This window comes from Xyrauchen texanus, chromosome 41 (assembly GCF_025860055.1).
Source record: "Xyrauchen texanus isolate HMW12.3.18 chromosome 41, RBS_HiC_50CHRs, whole genome shotgun sequence".
Taxonomy (NCBI): domain Eukaryota; kingdom Metazoa; phylum Chordata; class Actinopteri; order Cypriniformes; family Catostomidae; genus Xyrauchen; species Xyrauchen texanus.
The window spans coordinates 15,017,043-15,036,902 of record NC_068316.1 but is presented as its reverse complement, the minus strand read 5'-3'; the positions used below and the strand labels follow the sequence as shown (position 1 = coordinate 15,036,902).

General features: G+C 38.7%; 1 protein-coding gene and 1 pseudogene across 1 annotated transcript; one reads left to right on the top strand and one right to left on the bottom strand.

Moving 5' to 3' along the window:
- The first annotated feature begins 256 nt into the window (after positions 1-256).
- LOC127634193 (uncharacterized) lies at positions 257-8,565 on the top strand. Its single transcript, XM_052113634.1, has 7 exons — positions 257-571; positions 1,793-2,086; positions 2,197-2,235; positions 2,344-2,595; positions 2,724-2,843; positions 5,891-6,127; positions 6,623-8,565. Exons 1-7 carry the CDS (start codon positions 544-546, stop codon positions 7,969-7,971), a joined length of 2,319 nt encoding a protein of 772 aa, XP_051969594.1. The 5' UTR covers positions 257-543; the 3' UTR covers positions 7,972-8,565.
- A 5-nt stretch (positions 8,566-8,570) lies between these two features.
- On the bottom strand, positions 8,571-19,434 carry LOC127634195 (spindle and centriole-associated protein 1-like; annotated as a pseudogene).
- Positions 19,435-19,860: the final 426 nt, after the last annotated feature.

The window sequence follows — 19,860 nt, the reverse complement described above, 5'->3', positions numbered from 1 at the left end:
TTTTACGACTAAGATAAATACTTTTTATTAATTGCATTTGAATACTTTGTATGTGTGTTTTTTAAACTCCACGCGGGTGGCAGCTTCCAGAGGCGACGCCAATACATGTAAATCACAAACGGCAATACTTAAATAATTTAATCTCAAATGTGTCTCACCACACTAAATAATTGCGAAATTAACGAGGTAATGGGGTATGGTTTGGTTATGAATCCGAGACTTTGTTGACTTTTTTTTTTTTATTATATTTCACCACTTCCAGGAAGTGGTGCAATGGGAGGAATTGCCCGCGGGACTTCGTTAGTAGGCTAAAAGTTTGAAATTTAGCAGACGTAGTAACTCATAGTAAGTAATAATACAAACATAAAGACTCGAGTGACGTTCTTCGTCGTCGATAGTGCTTTTAAAGTCTTCTACGACGAGAGTTTGAACTGACGGGGATGAAATATAAAACGACCGCAATCTGTTCTTCTAAGAAACATTTGAATGAGCTACACGTCATATTTTGAAGATGATCCGTAATTATTCTTAAATATTAGTGTGATGGCGACTGAGACACCCCACGATTCAGGTAAGCTTTAGATAGATACCATTCTTGTAAATGTAATTTTACTTTAAAACTTAAGTGACGTCACATGCGTTTGGGTAGTTGACATGACGTTATACTCAATTTAAAACTTTTTAAATTGTATTTTTAATATAAAATAATAATTTTTGTAGAATTATTAAGCCTGCACTCAGTATTATGCCATCCCAGATGTGTATGTCTTTCTTTCTTCAGCAGAACTCAAACGAAGATTTTTAGAAGAATATCTCAGCAGGTCCACACAATGCAAGTGAATGGTGACCAGAACTTTGAAGCTCAAAAAGCATTTAAAGGCAGCATATAAGTAACATATACAACTTCAGTTGTTAAACCTCTACCTTTAGAAGCTATATGATAATAATGGGTTAGAAAAATATGAATATTTAAGTCCTTTTTGTATTATAAATATCCACTTTCACATTCGTCTTCTATTGTTTTTGCTAATTCGCATTCCTTGTGCATATCACCACCTATTGAGCAGGGAGGAGAATTGATAGTAAAACGTACTTAAATTGATTCTCGCCCACATCTATCATATAGCTTCTGAAGTTATGGATTTAACCACTCGTCGAATGGATTGCTTTTATGCTGCCATTATATGCTTTTTTGAGCTTCAAAATTTTGGATCCTGTTGACTTGCATTGTATGGACTAGCAGAGCTGAAATGTTCTTCTGAAATCTTTGTGTTCTGCAGAAGAAAGTCAGTCATACACATCTGGGATGGCATGAGGGTGAGTAAATTATGAAAATTAAAATTTTGGGGTGAACTATGCTATTGAAACAAATGGTGACTAGTTACAGAACTAAAAATGTACACTTTCACACTCATATGTAAAATGTGTATATAAAATGAAAGTGAAAGTTAAAAAAGATAAAAGGTTTATGTCTGCTAGCCATTTGCTGTTGGGAACTTGGGAAGAGTGATTATTTTAAATTATATAAATGATTCTTACCTTTTTCTTTTTTTATTATTATGCTCATGTATTTACTTAAAAACTAATATGTTTAATTTGTACCTTAGATGGTCCAACTTACCCATAGTCTTTTTTTTGAGAAGCCATGTTTATATAGCCTAATGTGATACAGTAGATCAATATATAGGAAAAACTCTGAAAGCTTAGTGTGTTAGTTCCACCTTTTAGTTGTCCATGCCTAACTCAGACTCATTTGACTCCACCCATACACCCCATTGTTTTGTAACTATAGGTCCAGAGAACAAGCAAACCGTGAAGGCCCGACTCCTGTCTTCACGTAAGCTCCTGGTGGATGCCCTGTATCACTTGGGCCCTCTACTAGACTGTGTTATATCTGTAGGGCTACTCTGTAGAGACAGCTGCTATGAGATTGAGGCTGAACGGACGCCACCCAAAAAAGCCAGAAAACTTCTAGAGATTGTTGATGCTCAGATGGACGAGAGCGATGCCTACTGCTTCTTGGAGTGTCTGAGGAAATGCAAGAAACATTACCCACGACTGCGATGCTGGTTGTCTGCAGAGGAAGGTATAGTAACCTGTAAAGCTGTTTAATTCTGGGAAGCAATAAAAATGCATACATGTAGATTTCAGTAGCATGGTGTGAATGCTAAAATGTTTTTTATTTTCGGTTATTAGAACAATACCGTTTTGCAGATATTCAGCAAGGTCCAACAGGTAGGACTTTTGACATAGTCTAATCTTGATTCAACATATTCAGTTTTACTGAATGTTTTTAAATAAATGTCTTGCAGCCCCTCACCCTTGTCCTGTCTTCTAATTCAGAACATCATCTACAGGCACGGTTTAGTGTTCTGTGCTCACGCTTGGGCTGTTCTGTTCTACCGGTGTCTTTGGATCTCTTCTCCAATGGCATTCTCACTCAATTAGAACTGGAGAAAGTCCAAGCAGTTCTTATACCAACCCAGCAAGCACAAACCTTGCTGTCTATCTGCCTGAAGAAAGGGGAGAAAGCATGCAAGTGCTTTTACACAGCCCTCCAGAATGAGGACCAGCAATTAGCTGAGGACCTTAATGGTAAATGTACTACTACATGCTTTAAATTATTTGAACACAAATCACATTCACAGTGATGTGCATTAAATGGAACACTTGCATTCAGTCACCGGTTACCAAATTTCCAATGCAATCCTCTCATTTTGTAGTCAATAGTTTGAACGAGGACCCCTCATGTCTGTCCCTTAATAAAGAGCTCGAGGGAAGCAGTATACAGATGGCAGTGGAGGAAACGAGAGGCCACTTGAGAACAGCTTTATCTCTCTCAGGTGATTCATGTATGCTTTAAAACAATAAAGCAATTTAACGCTTGGCAAGTGCCAAATGACAGACAGAGTTACTGTTTAGTTTTAGTGTTTTATGTATTATATAATACAGGTCCTTCTCAAAAAATTAGCATATTGTGATAAAGGTCATTATTTTCCATAATGTAATGATAAAAATTAAACTTTCATATATTTTAGATTCATTGCACACCAACTGAAATATTTCAGGTCTTTTATTGTTTTCTCAAAAAATTAGCATATCATGAAAAGGGTCTCTAAACGAGCTATTAACCTAATCATCTGAATGAACTAATTAACTCTAAACACCTGCAAAAGATTCCTGAGGCTTTTAAAAACTCCCAGCCTGTTTCATTACTCAAAACCCCAATCATGGGTAAGACTGCCGACCTGACTGCTGTCCAGAAGGCCATCATTGACACCCTCAAGCAAGAGGGTAAGACACAGAAAGAAATTTCTGAACAAATAGGCTGTTCCCAGAGTGCTGTATCAAGGCACCTCAGTGGGAAGTCTGTGGGAAGGAAAAAGTGTGGCAAAAAACGCTGCACAACGAGAAGAGGTGACCAGACCCTGAGGAAGATTGTGGAGAAGGACCGATTCCAGACCTTGGGGGACCTGCGGAAGCAGTGGACTGAGTCTGGAGTAGAAACATCCCCGCATTACCCAGGTCAAGCCACTTTTGAACCAGAAACAGCGGCAGAAGCGGCAGAGCCTGGGCTACAGAGAAGCAGCACTGGACTGTTGCTCAGTGGTCCAAAGTACTTTTTTCGGATGAAAGCTAATTTTGCATGTCATTCGGAAATCAAGGTGCCAGAGTCTGGAGGAAGACTGGGGAGAAGGAAATGCCAAAATGCCTGAAGTCCAGTGTCAAGTACCCACAGTCAGTGATGGTCTGGGGTGCCATGTCAGCTGCTGGTGTTGGTCCACTGTGTTTTATCAAGGGCAGGGTCAATGCAGCTAGCTATCAGGAGATTTTGGAGCACTTCATGCTTCCATCTGCTGAAAAGCTTTATGGAGATGAAGATTTCATTTTTCAGCACGACCTGGCACCTGCTTACTGACCATGGTATTACTGTGCTCAATTGGCCTGCCAATTGGCCTGAACCCCATAGAGAATCTGTGGGATATTGTGAAGAGAAAGTTGAGAGACGCAAGACCCAACACTCTGGATGAGCTTAAGGCCGCTATCGAAGCATCCTGGGCCTCAATAACACCTCAGCAGTGCCACAGGCTGATTGCCTCCATGCCACGCCGCATTGAAGCAGTCATTTCTGCAGAAGGATTCCTGACCAAGTATTGAGTGCATAACTGAACATAATTATTTGAAGGTTGACTTTTTTTTGGTATTAAAAACACTTCTTTTATTGGTCGGATGAAATATGCTAATTTTTTGAGATAGGAATTTTGGGTTTTCATGAGCTGTATGCTGAAATCATCAGTATTAAAACAATAAAAGACCTGAAATATTTCAGTTGGTGTGCAATGAATCTAAAATATATGAAAGTTTAATTTTTATCATTACATTATGGAAAATAATGACCTTTATCACAATATGCTAATTTTTTGAGAAGGACCTGTACATTGATTACATTGCAATTTAAAAACATAAATCTGACCCTCTTTTTTGACTTGACTTGTGATACTAACAGTCTGTTAAATAAAACATGTGGAAAAAAGTGACCATATGTACTTTTGAATTTATCATAAGGAATGTAAGGTACCAAAATGAAAATATGAGGAACTAAATCATGATCTGTCTTATTGTTTTTGTGGGTTGTGACAATGGCCAGTGCTGGAAAAAGAAAAATGTCTTCGACATTGAGATGATGGTAACACTTTACAAAAAGGTTCCCTTCGTTAACATTAGTTGATGTAGTTGGTGTCATGAACTAACTTTGAACGATATATATATTTTTACAACATTTATTAATCTTGGTTCATGATAATTTGAACATATAGTAATACATTTTTGAATTTAAAAATTGTATATTTTAACATCAGTTAATGTAGTAAACTAATGTTAAAGGGATAGTTCACCCAAAAATGAAAATAGAAAAATATCCCCGCTCTGTAGGTGCCAATGCAAGTGAATGATGATCAGACCTGGTAGCTCCAAAAATCACATTAAAGGATACATAAAAGTAATCCTTATGACTCCAGTTGCTAAATCCATATCTTCAGAAGCTATACTATTGGTGTGGGTAAGAAACAGTTCAAAACTTACTCAAAATATCTGCTTTCACTTTCAGATGTGACTTTCCAATGTAAAGTGAAAGTGGAGATTTAGAGTAAAAAAAGGACTTAAATATTTCTGTTTCTCACCCACACCTATCAAATCACTTCTGAAGATATGGATTTAACCACTGGAGTAATATGGGTTACTTTTATGTTTCTTTTGTAGCTACAAAAGTCTGGTAACTATTCAATTGCATTGTGTGGACCTACAGAGCAGAGATATTCTTTGTTTGTTTTCTGCATAAGAAAGTAAGTCATACACAACTGGGATGGCATGAGCGTGAGTAAATTAGCACATTTTCATTTTTGGGTGAACTATCCCTTTAACAAATGCGACCTTATAGTACATTGTTACAGAGATGATTTAAAGCAAAATTGTTTCTTGGCTTTATTTTCTTAATTGTTAAGAAGTTAATTTTGAACCCTGATATTTAAGTTTCCATGCTTAAGATCTAAGAGATGCCTCAAACCTGATGTCGACCATATCAGATCTTCTAAATTAAAATTCTGTCATCGTTTACTCATCCTCATTTTGTTCTAAGACAATTTGACTTATTGCATGGAACACAAAAGGAGAAAATGTTAGCCTCATTTACCCCTTACCTTCATTATGTGGAAAAAAAGATGCAATGAAAGTGAATGAATCTTACATTCTGCCTAACATCTCCTTTTGTGTTCCATGGATGAGAGTCAAATAGGTTTGGAACAAAATTAGGATCCGTAAATTATGACAGAATTTTCATATTTGGGTGAACTATCTTAGGAAGTCTAAAACGGACTCTTCTTGTTTCTATCAGGAAGACTGCAGCAAGTCATGGCTCAGCTGGGTTTGACTCTTGGGGATGAGATCAGATTTAATGTCTGTGAGATAGGTGTGGCAGTGGGTTTGCCACGTCGGACGGTCAGAGAATACCTTCTTGAAGGGGTCGCCTTAGAGGACTCATTCCAGCTTGAGGCTCTAGTGTCCTTGTATATGGAGAAGACGCAGGATGCAGAAAGACTACTGAGCAGAGTGGCAGGACTCAGTCCTCAGTGTAAGTCCAATCCAGTGAGATCCATCTTACTATTGATTCTGTTTGATTAGTTAAACCAAGTACAGTACTTAAAGATGCACAAAGTAATGGTTTATGTTCTGCTGGCTGATATGACACTTGGTCTTGAGTTTCTATACTGACTCAAAAGTTTACAGTTACCAATGCCACTGAAAAAAATATACTATTCGCAGAAGATGAGAGAGCAGAGCGGGACCTGTTTCTGTCACCCACACAGTGCTTACATAGAATAATATTATTGCTTTTTAGTCTATATTTAAAACCGATGTTTGTAATTTTTTTTGATAACATTTTTCTCCTAACCCATCTGAATATGTGAAGATAACTATAAGTTATAGTTTAAGTTGATTTTCCTGAAACACTGTGGCTCTGCAGCACTTTCCAGAATTGCTCTACCAATGGTGTTAGTTTGGGGTGGTATAGATTATAACCATTTGACCATGGTTATACAGCTGTCTAACTGGTTGTCATCTGTAGGGGTCCAGCTATCTGAGAGGGGATGTCTGCTTTTGAGGTTGCTCCAAAAGGCAGAGACTCTACTCCGTAGTGGAATCCACAGTCACCTGCACAGCTGGGACCACCTTCACGATCAGGACCACTTGAGGAGCTGGGACCACCTACATCCTGGACAATGCACAGACCAGAACACTGTGTGGGCTATCTTCAGTTTCCTGGTGTGGGACTGCTTGGCCGAGGTTCTTGAAGAACCAGAGGCAAAGCCTAGTGGAGGCATACTCGGTATGATCGAGCAGCTGAGCGCCAGTGGAAGAGTGGAGGCCGCTTTGCTGCAGGAGGTGGAGCAGTGTTGGACAGAAGGAGATGCTGAGAGTCTTCTGCAGAGTGTGAGAGTCTTCGCTCAGGTGCTAAGGGACCTACATCCCCTCCAGGAGGGCCTCCAGCTTTATTATTCTGTGGAGGGTCTGTTCTCCTGTCACCCCAGCAGGCTGCACAGAGTCACCTCCTTCCAGGGTGTTTCTGCTCGGGTCATCCGAAAAGCTCTGAGCAGCATGGCTCCATCCTCCTCTGACCAGGATGCAACCCTTCTTGCGAGACAATATAGGGAGGCATGTGTTCGCATTGCATGTTTGCTGGATGCGGTGCATCCAAAACGTAGTACCCTAGAATTTTCAAACGCTCCCATTGCCACGGTCACTCAGCATGTGCAATTTGTCTTATCTGATCCTGCTTTTAACTCGGAGTCCTTTGATGCAGGTGTTCGGCACCGCTTGCTCTCCATATTTGAGTTCAATCCTGCACTGTTGGGCTTGGGTTGTCTCATGCAGCTGCACCAGGAGACTCTGTCTGAGTTGCAGAGCTACTTACAGCTTGGCGAGCACCACAATTTCCAGTTTATTCTTGAATCGGTGCGGATACTCGGGCCCGCAAAGCTGTTCTCAGTCAGCAGGGTCCATGGGCCTGTCGCCATTGACAATGGAGTGGAGGAGGTCCTTCGTTTTATAACGTCAGAGTCCACTTCCTTCATTGTACAATTGCACTGCCTTTGCTATGAGCAGGATAGAGGGTGCAATAAGATTTGTGCACCACACTGTGTGTGTATGTATATGCTCAAAGCAGAGAGGCTGTGTGAGATGCATTGGTTTAGTGGGAATGTTATAGCTGAGGCAGGTGGAAAGGTATGGATCAGAGAGGGAGACAAAGACGAGCGGGAGGATCTACAGTCTTTCGCTCAGAGAAACTCTGCTCAGCTCAGGGACGAAGGCTGCTGCTTCAAAGTTAAGACCTCTGGCTTGGAGTGTGAGGTTAAATTCATATACAGGAGTGGGAGGCTGTGGGCTGAGCCACATAGAGACTGTGAAGTGGATTAAAACTGTGAATTCAAGGCAGGCTTTAACACAAGCCTGGTCAAGCATCAACACATTACAAAAACAGCAGTCCTCGACAACGCAAGAAAACCGTGATGTCAAATTGTAAAAGGACATGCACACAACACTAGCACACATTGAATAAGTCAGTTATTTCAGCAGTAAATATGTTTGCATGCCAAGCAAAATCTGGGTAATGGGCAAAAATCTACATATGGTCATTAATTTGCTTAAACTGTTTATGACCTTACCCAGATAAAGCCATTTAGGTGGTCACATGACCTTATACATTGTCGGCTTACATTGGTATAAGATTGTGCATGTAAACACATTTATTGTTAGGTCACTTAATGTGGTGCAATGTTGCGAAGAAAGAAATAATGATAATCATTTAGGAATATTTTACTCAATACTTTAACAGATTCCTTTTCACAGCAGTATTATGACTTAAAGGTTGTGTGAAATTTTAATACAATTATGTATTAAATATAATTGTTATGTTGGCTGCTTTGCTCTTTCCATGTTCTCAAAATCTGAAAATTATCCCTGTGAAACTACAATGTCAAAACAACATAAAACAATAAAGCATTTCAATGTCTAGGATTTATTGTGCTGTTTTTGTGTGTGTGTTTTGTGGAATTTTTGTACTTTAAATTAAAATAAAGTTGAACAATCAGTGTACACATTCAAAATACCTGTACACTTAAATATATTCTTCAAATGAATTACACATTCCATGTACAATGTTGTACTATGAATTTATAAAACAAGTAACAAGACTAAAGAATCTCATGTTATAATATTATTATTATATATCTTGCTATGCCTAATGGTTTCTTGTCATTCTAGTGCTATACATAGAAAATATCCCTCTGTTGAGCTCAATTTATTCGACATGAGCAGACAATGCAAACCAGCCCTCTCCTTTCAGCTTGTCCACCTGTCACAAATAAAATAAACTTTGTCAACACTTCCTAAAAAAATCTATCAAATAAATATATTACATAAAAGACTGTTGGAGTAGACATGGAAATTAGATTACATACTTGATTCTGAATGCTCTGGATTTCAACACTGTCTAGATTGTGTGGTGAAACTCTTCCAGCTGATCTGGAAATTAAGTGTTCTTGAACTCTTTTAAAAAAGGAAAATCCAGTTGAAAAACATCTTATGAATGCCTATAATGTTAGTACAGTAGAACTTCGTCTAATCAATAATTTTAGATACTATTCTTGGCTTTTCATAACTTACCTTCTGGTACTTGCAGTGGGTTGTGGTGAATGGCTTCTATCAGGAAGTGTCAAAAACTGCTCTGGAGTTAACCCTCTAACAGCTGCAAAGAATTAAGTCACCATGCAAGTCAATATACAAAAGTCATGATTCCATGTCAATCTAAATTTGTCTGATTTGTCCATTTTCCTGCTCCATGTAACCGTATATTAAACATTAGATATGTTCTGACTGGCTGTTATTGTGTAATGTTGTGCAGCAGTTTCACGTTCAGTGTGGCCAAATTGTTTGTCACTGGAAATGCATCTGGTTAGATCATAGTGCCACACTGCAAGCTGAGAATAAACAAAGCATCAGATGAGAGACTCATACACATACCTGTATGAGTGCTGATGGAATGAGGAGGTACTGGAGAAATAGCAGGGGAAACTCTGAGCGAGGTGCTCCGTTTCTGTTGTTCAATAAGCTCTAGCAGTTTAGCTCTAGCTTCAGCACTTTGTTGGCTCAACTCCTGCAGTTTTTTTTCTATCTCTGTCATGGAAGTTCTTGCTACACAAACAGGCTGGACAAAACACACAACTTTAAGAAAGTTATGTATGCATATGATACTGTATATTGCCCAAGGAGAAAAACAGACATATAATGATGTGGTATCTTACATATTTTAAAGCACAAGTAAAATTCAGAAAATAAAATGTTAGTGTCAAAATTGCACACTAATCAAAGTCCAAAATATGCATTTCACCTGCTGTGTGTGCTGTGACTCTGTATAGGGTGGTGCTTGTCTAACTAAAGAACTAGTTGTGGATAGTTGGTCTGCTCTCTGCTCCCTTGACACTGAAGCTCTTGCTGGAGAGGTACGATGCTGCCCCAACTGGGTGCTAATGCTGCATTTTGACGTGTTAATTCTGCAATCTCCCCTAGCATGGCATCCTGGGAAAAATCATCCAGCAGAGGAGTGGGGTGTGGTAGGCTGGTGAAGGAGGAAGGAGAGCAGGGGATGTCGAACTCCTCCAGAGAATCCTGACTTCCTGTTGCTGTGTCGGAGCCACTGTAGTGTAGCGGGGATGCGTGTAAACTTGCACAACTCACTGGGAGAAGGAAGCAAAATACCACTTAGTCACACTCTCATTCAAGAGGAGTCATTCAGATTGAGAAAACTTGCAAAAGAGAAAAAAGTGACTGATTTCGTGAGTCACAAATACACATACTTTAAACCAAGACCTAAAAATTCAGTTGCTGCTTAAAAGGAATTTAATTTCAAAAATGAATTTTTACTCTCCCTCATGCCATCCCAGATGTTTTTGACTTACTTTCTTCAGAAGAACACAAACGATTTTTAAAAGAATATTTCAGCTCTTTAGGTCCACACAATGCAAATGAATGGTGACCTAAACTGTGAAGCTCCAAAAGGCACATAAAAGGCAGAATAAATGTAATCCATAATACTCAATCAATATCTTCTGAAGCAATCCAATCGGTTTCGGGTGAGAACGGAACAAAATAGAACTCCTTTTCTACTGAACATCTTGCCATTGTAGTCTCTAGGAACGATCATGATTTCAAGCTCGATTACATATATAGATGACATATTATATCGAGCAGTGGTTTTTAACCTGTGGGCCACGGCTCACAGTATTGCAGGCGGGCCGCCAATTATTATTAATAGAAATAATAATTTTGTTATATTTATAAATGTCTAAGTCATAATTAAATATCATAATTTGATATATAATTAAATAACAAAAAATAAATATTAAACTGTTACTGTGTGTTCACTATTCAAGCTCGTTGATTGGTTTAAGAATAACTGGTCAATATATCGTATTTTTGCTGCATACAGTAACTGTAGGCTACAACAGATGAAAAACTACATGGTTATCAACAGAGTCGCTGAAAAGGACAAATACAGATGTTTCTTCATTTACATGTAAGGATAAATCTTCAGCAATGCCTGACACGAAAAGACATTTGGTGGCGTGGTGGTGGTGTAGTGGGCTAAAGCACATAACTGTTAATCAGAAGGTTGCTGGTTCGATCCCCACAGCCACCACCATTGTGTCCTTGAGCAAGGCACTTAACTCCATGTTGCTCCGGGGAGGTTGTCCCTGTAATAAGTGCACTGTAAGTCGCTTTGGATAAAAGCGTCTGCCAAATGCATAAATGTAAATGTAAATACAGTAGTGACTACCTAGTGACAGGCTTCACATATGTGGGAGTGGAGAACAAGCAGCCACCGCTCTGTGTTTAGAAGTCTAATCAAATTAAGCTTTGAAACCAAACAAACTACGATGGCATTTGGAGCCAAAACATAGTGAATGTGTCCAAGCCTATTGAGTTTTTCGCGAACAAACTTATGCTGTGTTTACACTACACGATTTTAAACCTGATTTTCGCTTGCCGACAAAAGCCCAAAATAGTAGGCGACGATCGTAATGTATGAATTATCAAAGACACGATTTGAGAGAAGCACCGACGCGTCGCCGATATCAGCGAGATATCTAGAATGTTAAATATCTGGACCTGTCTGCGATTCCAAATCGCGCAATGCGAAATGTGTTTTGACTGAATACAACTGCAGCGTTGAACTACACCCAATGAGAGAGCAAGAAACGGGGCACGGGAAGTTTCAGTGGGAGGAGTCCTGACGTACCTGCAACAGAACATCAACTAGCATGGCTGCGGTATCAAGAAAGTCTCATTGGACTGAAGAAATGGAGGAAATTAGTGTAACATTGGCAGGAGCACCAGGTTTGATGTTTTATCTGAACTGTACCACAACCGGGTGGAGAAAGAGAAGAGTTGGAGAGAAATAGTCAATTCTCTTGGACAGTCAGGTAATCAAATCGGTAGATTTTTCAGTATGAGGTACTTTTCCATATTGTAAACGATAAAATATGTGATTAAAAACCACACACATCATATTCTAAAATGCATAACATATCATCATGCATTTGTTTTTGTATCTCGTATCACTTTTCGCATGTGTTCTGTTGTGAAACGTAATTTGGGGTCGTCGGGGATTCATCAATAGCTAAATGTTTTGTAATGTGTTCACCCCTATCAGCGATTCGTCGTGTAATTTGAAAACGCTACGACTTCCATTACAAGACAGACATTTCTGTAATATTAACGGTACCACCATCCGACGTCTTTGAAAGTCATGTAGTGTGTAGGAGGCATTAGAGTACCAAAGCAGGAAAAAAACTCTTGAAACTGCATGCTCTGGCAACGACAACAGTAAAGCATAGTTATCGTGTAGCAAAGCTCGTTGCAAAGGCTGGAAAACCTCACACAATTGGTGAAAATTTTATTTTACCTGCCATGAAAGAAAAGGTTAGCATGATGTATGGAGAAAAGGCACACAAGTAGTTAAATCTGATTTCACATTCAGATAATACAGTTGAGAGAAGAATAAATGAAATGGCAGATGATATAACTCAGAAGTTTGCTAAAAACATTCGAGAGAGTCACTTTTATGCCCTACAGTTATATGAAGCGACCAATATTGCAAACCTTTCCAATCTCCTTGCTTATGTATGGTATGTACATAACGGAGAATTACAAGAGGATTTCCTTTTCTGTAAGCCACTGCCGTCTCAATGAACTTCCGAAGCCATATTTTATATTTTGAATGCATTTATTGTGTCAAATGGAGTAGATTGGTCTAAATGCATGGGTCTGAGCACAGACGGAGCATGAGCGATGGTGGGGTATCGCAACGGATTCATTGCATGCATGAGAATGGTTGAGCCGCTAATGAGCTCCGTCCATTGCAGTTCACACCGGGAAGCACTAGCTACCAAAAAGATTCCCAGAGATCTCAGATGTGTCTTGGAGTGGGCTGTTAAAATAGCTGATTTCATGAAGACTAGGTCCCTTCAGTCATGTTTATTTCGACTTCTTTTTAAAGAAATGGGCAGTGGTCATGTTCTTTTACTCACAGAGGTACGATAGCTTTTACGGGACAGGGTGCTTACTCGCCTCTTGGAATTATGCAACGAAGCAGATTTTTTTATCTGACTCAATTTCTCCTTTCAGACTGCCTCAAAAATCTTTCTGATATTTTCAATCACTTAAATGGTCTGAACTTGAATCTTCATGGCAAATCAGTGACAGCATTTCAAGTCGAAGCCACAATAAAGAAACTGGACATGCGGGCCGGGCGTATTTGCAAATCAAACTCTGAATCATTTGTCAAATTTTTTTACAGAATAAGCCATGAGCCTACCCGCCTCGGTTGCAAAGCTGATTGAAGAGCATCTCCAAGATCTGATGAGCCAGTTGCGTACTTTCCATCTCCAGCTGTTTTGGTACCTGGATTGAAAATGCTTTAATAAACTTGTGTGAGGGAGCAGTCGCAAGTTTATGCGTAAAGGAGCGCGACAGCCTTATTGACTTATCTTGTGACAGTGCTTTAAAATTACTGTTTTCACAAAAATATTTGATGATTTTTTTAATTCATACTCTCTCGGAGTATCCTGATCTTTCTGACAAAGCTCTGAGGATTTTATGCCATTTCCGACCACATACTTATGCAAAGATGGATTTTCTGCATTGGTAGCACTCAAGACAAAATACTGGAATAAGCTTCACATCGAGCCTGATCTCCATTTGCAACATTCTTCTCTTCACCCAGACATACAGTGCTTAGTAAATGCTAAACAACACCAAACTTCGCTTTAGGTGAGTCACAATGATTGTAGTTTATGAGGTCTAATTGTCATGTGAACAAGTCGAGAAGGTTTTTTTTTATGTTTTCCGTATAGCTAAGTTTGTTTCATTGTTGTTGTTTTAAAATTATTCACACATTGCAAATTACAAATGGTCTTTGTTTTCCCCCCATCAACGTGGCAGCTGCAAACATCCCAGCAGCTCATTGGTTTCTCACCTACTTTCTCTCTATTGATTGGTTGGTTAGTTAACTTTATTATTCACATTGTGGAAAATTGTCTCTGGCTTCACCATACAATACATCGCAAACAATATTTTTTAATATACATTAAAAAAGGCATACAAGACAGAAGTCAATTTTCACTCTATATCTGCTCTCGCTTTGCGCTTGTCACTCAAGCCTGACTTTAGTCTTGCCTTGCCCAGTGCTCCAGTCCTCTGCCGGTTTTGACTCTGCTTGTCTCGACCCTACTCTGCCTGTTCCCTCTGACTGATTGCTCCACTGACGGACAACCCGCTGCCGACCTATGCCTGGATCTGGTTTTCACATTTTCCTGAGCACTGCCAGCCCGAGTCTCTCGAGGCTCAGTGACTTATTATCTGCATTTTCTGTTCATTGCCAGTTTATCCAATAAAGACTGTTAACAATCTCCAATTCTGAGTCCTCAGTTACCAACCCGACACAAATAGTTGTGTCCATTAAAATGTATGTGTTTGCTTGTGTGGGCTGAGAGTTGAAAAAGGTTGGGAACCACTGCTATAGAGCCATTTTGCACGCTGCGCATGCGTCAAACACTAAGAAGTGTAATTGCACTTGAAATCATGATCGTGCCTGGAGACTGCAATGACAAGATGCACAGTGGAAAAGGAGTTATATTTTGGTCTCTTCTCACCAAAAACTGACTGGATCGCTTCAGAAGACATGGATTAAACCACTGGAGTCATATGGATTAATTTTATGCTGACTTCGTGTGCTTTTTGGAGCATCAAAGTTTTGATTGTGCTCTGCAGAATAAACTCCATTGTCCATGGAGTAAATGAGAGAATTTTAATGTTTTTGGTAAACTATTCTTTTAAGAATCAACTTATTTAGTTAGTTAATTGATAAATATTACAATTTAACAAATACATTTGTACAACACTTAACATACAGTAGTTATTTTAGCAACTGAAATATAAATAAATCAATTTTTTATTTTCTAAACAAAATGCTATTGCCACCTGCCCAATCAAAAGTCACCACTGCTCCGAATTGTAAGGGTTCCTTAACAAGTCAAACAATTTGGTTCATGTCAGTAACACAAACAGTATGGGACCAGTTACACACTAATCTTAATACTTAAGTTTGGTGTTAGTTCAAATAAGCAATAGTAATAGGCGATGCTCACCTTAGCAAGCGCCACAATTAAGTCCATTATTAACATTACTGGCAGTAACTTGAAAGATTGAAGGATCTTTTTGCACTTAAGACTAACCTGCAGGAGGCAGGCCATCTCTTTGGCGAGGAGGCGAGAGCAGCACGGCTGAAGAAACAAAGTTCTGTTGCTGCAGATCTTTTTCAATACAGCCAGACTCATGATAACATCCTTCTAAAGAACACAATACAATCTTAAGTTAAACAAACAAAATAATCAACTAACCAGGGTAAGTTATTAATTGCATTGTGTGCATAACAGTAGAAAACAGCTTGAAACACTTGATATAAAAGTACAAGACTGTTTGTGATTTGTAGATAGAGATTGCAGCAGATACTTTGGGCTTTGTTGTCTGGAATGTGAACAGTTGTCTTTGAGTCTGCTGAATCTGGTCCACCCATAACCAGTATTATATTATCCAGACGCTGCTCAATTTCAGCTATATGCTGCTGCAGCTTTGCCTGTATAGAAGTGTCAAATACAAACACCATTAAAATGGCATCTAAATGGACATACCAAAAATGTGTATCCTGACCTATAATATTGCTGTAGGCTAAACAGAAGCTTGGCTCACCTGCAGGGCAGTGCTTTCCTCTCTCATTGTGAGTGACTCTGCAGTCAAGGCATCAATCAAAGCCCTCTGCTCTTTCACCACATTTTCTAGCTTCCTTCTCTCCTGTACCTCCCTTTGAGCCACCTCTTCTTTCTGTGTGCAAGTCACAAGGCATTACATTATACATTTCATATTTTATAAAAACAAAGAGGAAGTGGCTCATGTCACAGATTTTAAATACATAAATTTTTACATAAATGTAACAATTTTACAGACAGGTTCTTTGACTTAAACAGTAAATGTACAAAATCACAGTAAGGTCGTAGAACATGCTCAAGTGCTATATCTAAATCGTTCATCGTTGACAATTTATTTCCAATTTGTTTTCTTTTTCATCCTCACTTCAATGCATATTTTGATTAGATAATCAAGTGTTCTAAGTTGATGTGAGGGCATGCAAAAAGAACTGATGATATGAAAATGTGCCCCATCAGCACATACAAATCTCCAAATTCATATCTTCTGAATAATAATGAACCTTATTCTTCATTAAACCTCATTTGGTGAAATCTCTCTCTATATAAAACTCTTCATCTGGTGAATAGATAGGCTATAAAAAGTTTAATTTGGTAAATGCTTAAAAATAGAGCATTGTAATAGAGCCAAATCTCTGTAATTTCAAAATAAGAGTCCCTTGTGTGTTTTGGGCTTGTTTAAGGTTAAGTCCCACATTATGCACCAAATCTTCATTTTTTTAATCTAATAAATGTATTTTATTTTGGTTGAACGATAAACTGCATCTAGGATTTTATTTATTTTGGACTCCTGTAGTCACTACATCTATGCCGGTATTTGTAGGGAAAGACTTTCTTTTTTAACATGAAATAAATAGATTTAAAAGCTAATGATCGATTATTCGGTAATTTCCTAGTTATCGGTATCGGCAAAATCTACTATCGGTCAAACTTTATTTCAGAGCGGAGTACGTTGGAACTGACTTGCACTTGTGTGTGTGCTTACTTTTCTGATATGACTGGCTAGACGTCCAAGCGTGGCCACTAGAGCCATGGAGAAGCCTGTGAGGCCCTGCCTCTGCTGCGGAGATCTACCATCAGAGGTCAGTGGCTTCTGAGGTACTAAAGAGTCCAGGTCGGCCTCCACCTGCTCCAGCATGCTCTGCAGAAGCCCCAGGCTGGACTGGTTCCCAGCCAGAGAACTCAACCCTGAACCATTCAGATCAGAAGTATTTGCAGAGCACTCTCTACTGTCTTGAGCTGACCTGCTCTTAGCACCTGGAAATCGGGAAGATTATCAATAATGCCGTTACTGCCATTTATATATATCACACCATGTGTTCATATAATCATATAACCAGCTATCAAATATAATCTTACACACCAGCTTTAATTGCTGATACTGATAGCAGAGCCCCACCTGATTGAGATAAAGCAGGCCCAGGGTTGAGGGCCTGATTGACTAGCGATGTAGACTGGATTGTGTCAGGCTGAGTCGGTCTGGACAGGTGTTGTACAGCCATTGTGGCATTGAGGGCTGAGCGAAACAAGCAAAAGTGTTCAGAAAAAACAAGAACTGGTAAGTGCAACAGATATAAGAGTGATTGTGACATTAGATGTCAATGCATGCACGAGATAAAGAAGCTTTGTAAGTGGCCTTCATACCCTCCTGGTCTTCTGGGACCCCAGTAATTTGTGGTGTCTCTGATAGGTCTTGCTCTTGATATTCTGAGCCCCATGGGAAGGATTTTGACCTGCCTTTATTTCTCTTCCTGAAAACAAACATCTATACATAAACTATGTTGATTATATGATACAAGAGATCACTTTGTCGAAAAATAAACAGTCTTTTATACCGGTGTCTCACAGTGGAAGAGCTCAGGTGCACTGAGGGTTCCTGAACATCTTCGTAATGTTCGTCTTCATACTCATCCAATTCATTCAAGGCCTAGAAAAGAACAACATACTAAGTCCCGTCCTTGCTGTAGACATGTTATTGGTCAGTTGAGTGTAATACAGGATATAATGTTTTCTTTTATTAATGTTGTATGTAGCAGTTGTGTGCTTTTTCCCACACACACATATACTTTGCTTTAGAAATGGGGATATACCATAGACTTTTATTGTTTCTAAAGGCAATTATAAAAACTATTCAATAACTCCAACCCAAAACCAAACAGAAGACGCTTTTCTTTTCTTGGAATAATAATAATAAAAAAACAACACATTGATTGCCCATTAATTTTTCCCCAACTAAGCACATCCATGGATGTCTCTAAATGGATGATTTTTCAGATTTAACTTCTGCAGGCAATTTTGGTCCCAAAGGTTAGCCAAGTAAAATAACATACACACAAAGCAATGCAGTACCTGTTGTCCCATCATAGACTGGCTGAGCAATGACAGCTGTGTTGGAGGATCAGGCCTTTGAAGAACAGGAAGCTCAGAGTCAGAGTCGCAATAAGGTGCCATGGTTATTGTGGGGAACCCTATAACACAAACATATAACTTATTTATTTAAATAATGGCACAAACAACACTGTGGCACAAGTATGGTCTACCTTTGTGTCGACGGGGTGCATCACCAAACAGATCTTTCACCACAGCCAAAGCTCTGTCTGACCGTGCAATGACGTCTCGCAATTGGCACTGATCTGAAAACACCTAAAACATATAAATGATCACTGAGTGATTCTTTTGTGATCTCCATATTATAGAGGTTCTATGTGGGGATTTTTTTTTCTCTTCTTCTTAAATTTTACACTGGTAAATCAAAGTCTGGTTTCAACCTCTCTGATGATGTCAAGTCTGGATTTGTGAAGTCCTGGAGGGCTGGCAGGCTGATTCTTCCTCCGTCTGCGTGTTAAAGCCTTTTCTCTTAATTCCCACTGTGCCACCACTTTGTTTTGAGACTGATGGATTTCATGACGCTTGGCCTGAGAGGTGGACAGTGTCAGAATTTTTTTTTAAATATATTTATTCAATTAATGCATAAAAACACTTTCAATAATTTGCTTAAAGTGAACTCTTTACCAGTTCCTCTGGTGTGGCTTTATGCACAGAAAGGTCATTGACTGAGCTCTAAGAGAAAAGGGAGATAAAAAAAAGTATTAAGACATCACTTCTAATTAAAAATAAAGGATTAATATCTGATTGTTTGCTTTAATGTCTCATACCACCCATTCTTTCTTGGGTGCAGACACCCTCTTGGTTCGCACTGATCTTTTGCCCGGACCATATAATGGACGATTTATCCTGACTAACGACATTTCACAGGAACAACCCCAGTATCAACTACACTTAGAAACAAAAATAAATACACTGCTGGAGAACACATACATCATGTTTACCTAATCATACAGTTTGCTCTTGGAACGGTTACTTTACTGCGAACATTAAACACAATTTAAAAATGTATTAAAAATAAGAGTATAATTGGGACACTTTGCTCGTAAATGCTGACAAAGATAAGCTAACTGCTTGCTAAAATATGATATACGCAATGACAAACACAAGTTAACACTTACAGACGAAAATACATACTCACTTTATTTGAAACTCATGGAACTAAGTAATGGTCGAGAAATTTGCGGTAATGTTGTGGTAATGTCACAGGTAACAGAAATAAGTAAGATGAAAGGAAATTTAAAAGCGCCGCTTGACCAGATTTCATAATAAAAGTACCTTTAGTCCTGCAGCCATTAAAAACCGTGTATTAAAAAGCAAACAAATAAAAATATATAAAATAAAATAGTATTTCACAAAAGCTAAAAAGGTTAATCTCCAATATTATTTCAAGGCTTTATATTGAAGTTTATCTGACAAACATGGTTGGATAAGTGAACACAAGAACGTTGTTTTTGTCCATAACACAAAATATGCACAATGCGTAATACATAATATCGTTGTAGACAGAATAAATGCTGTATTTTAATTAATTAATTTATTTATTTATTTTTAGAAATTACATAACATGTTCCCATAAAATAAAATAGAATAAAATAAA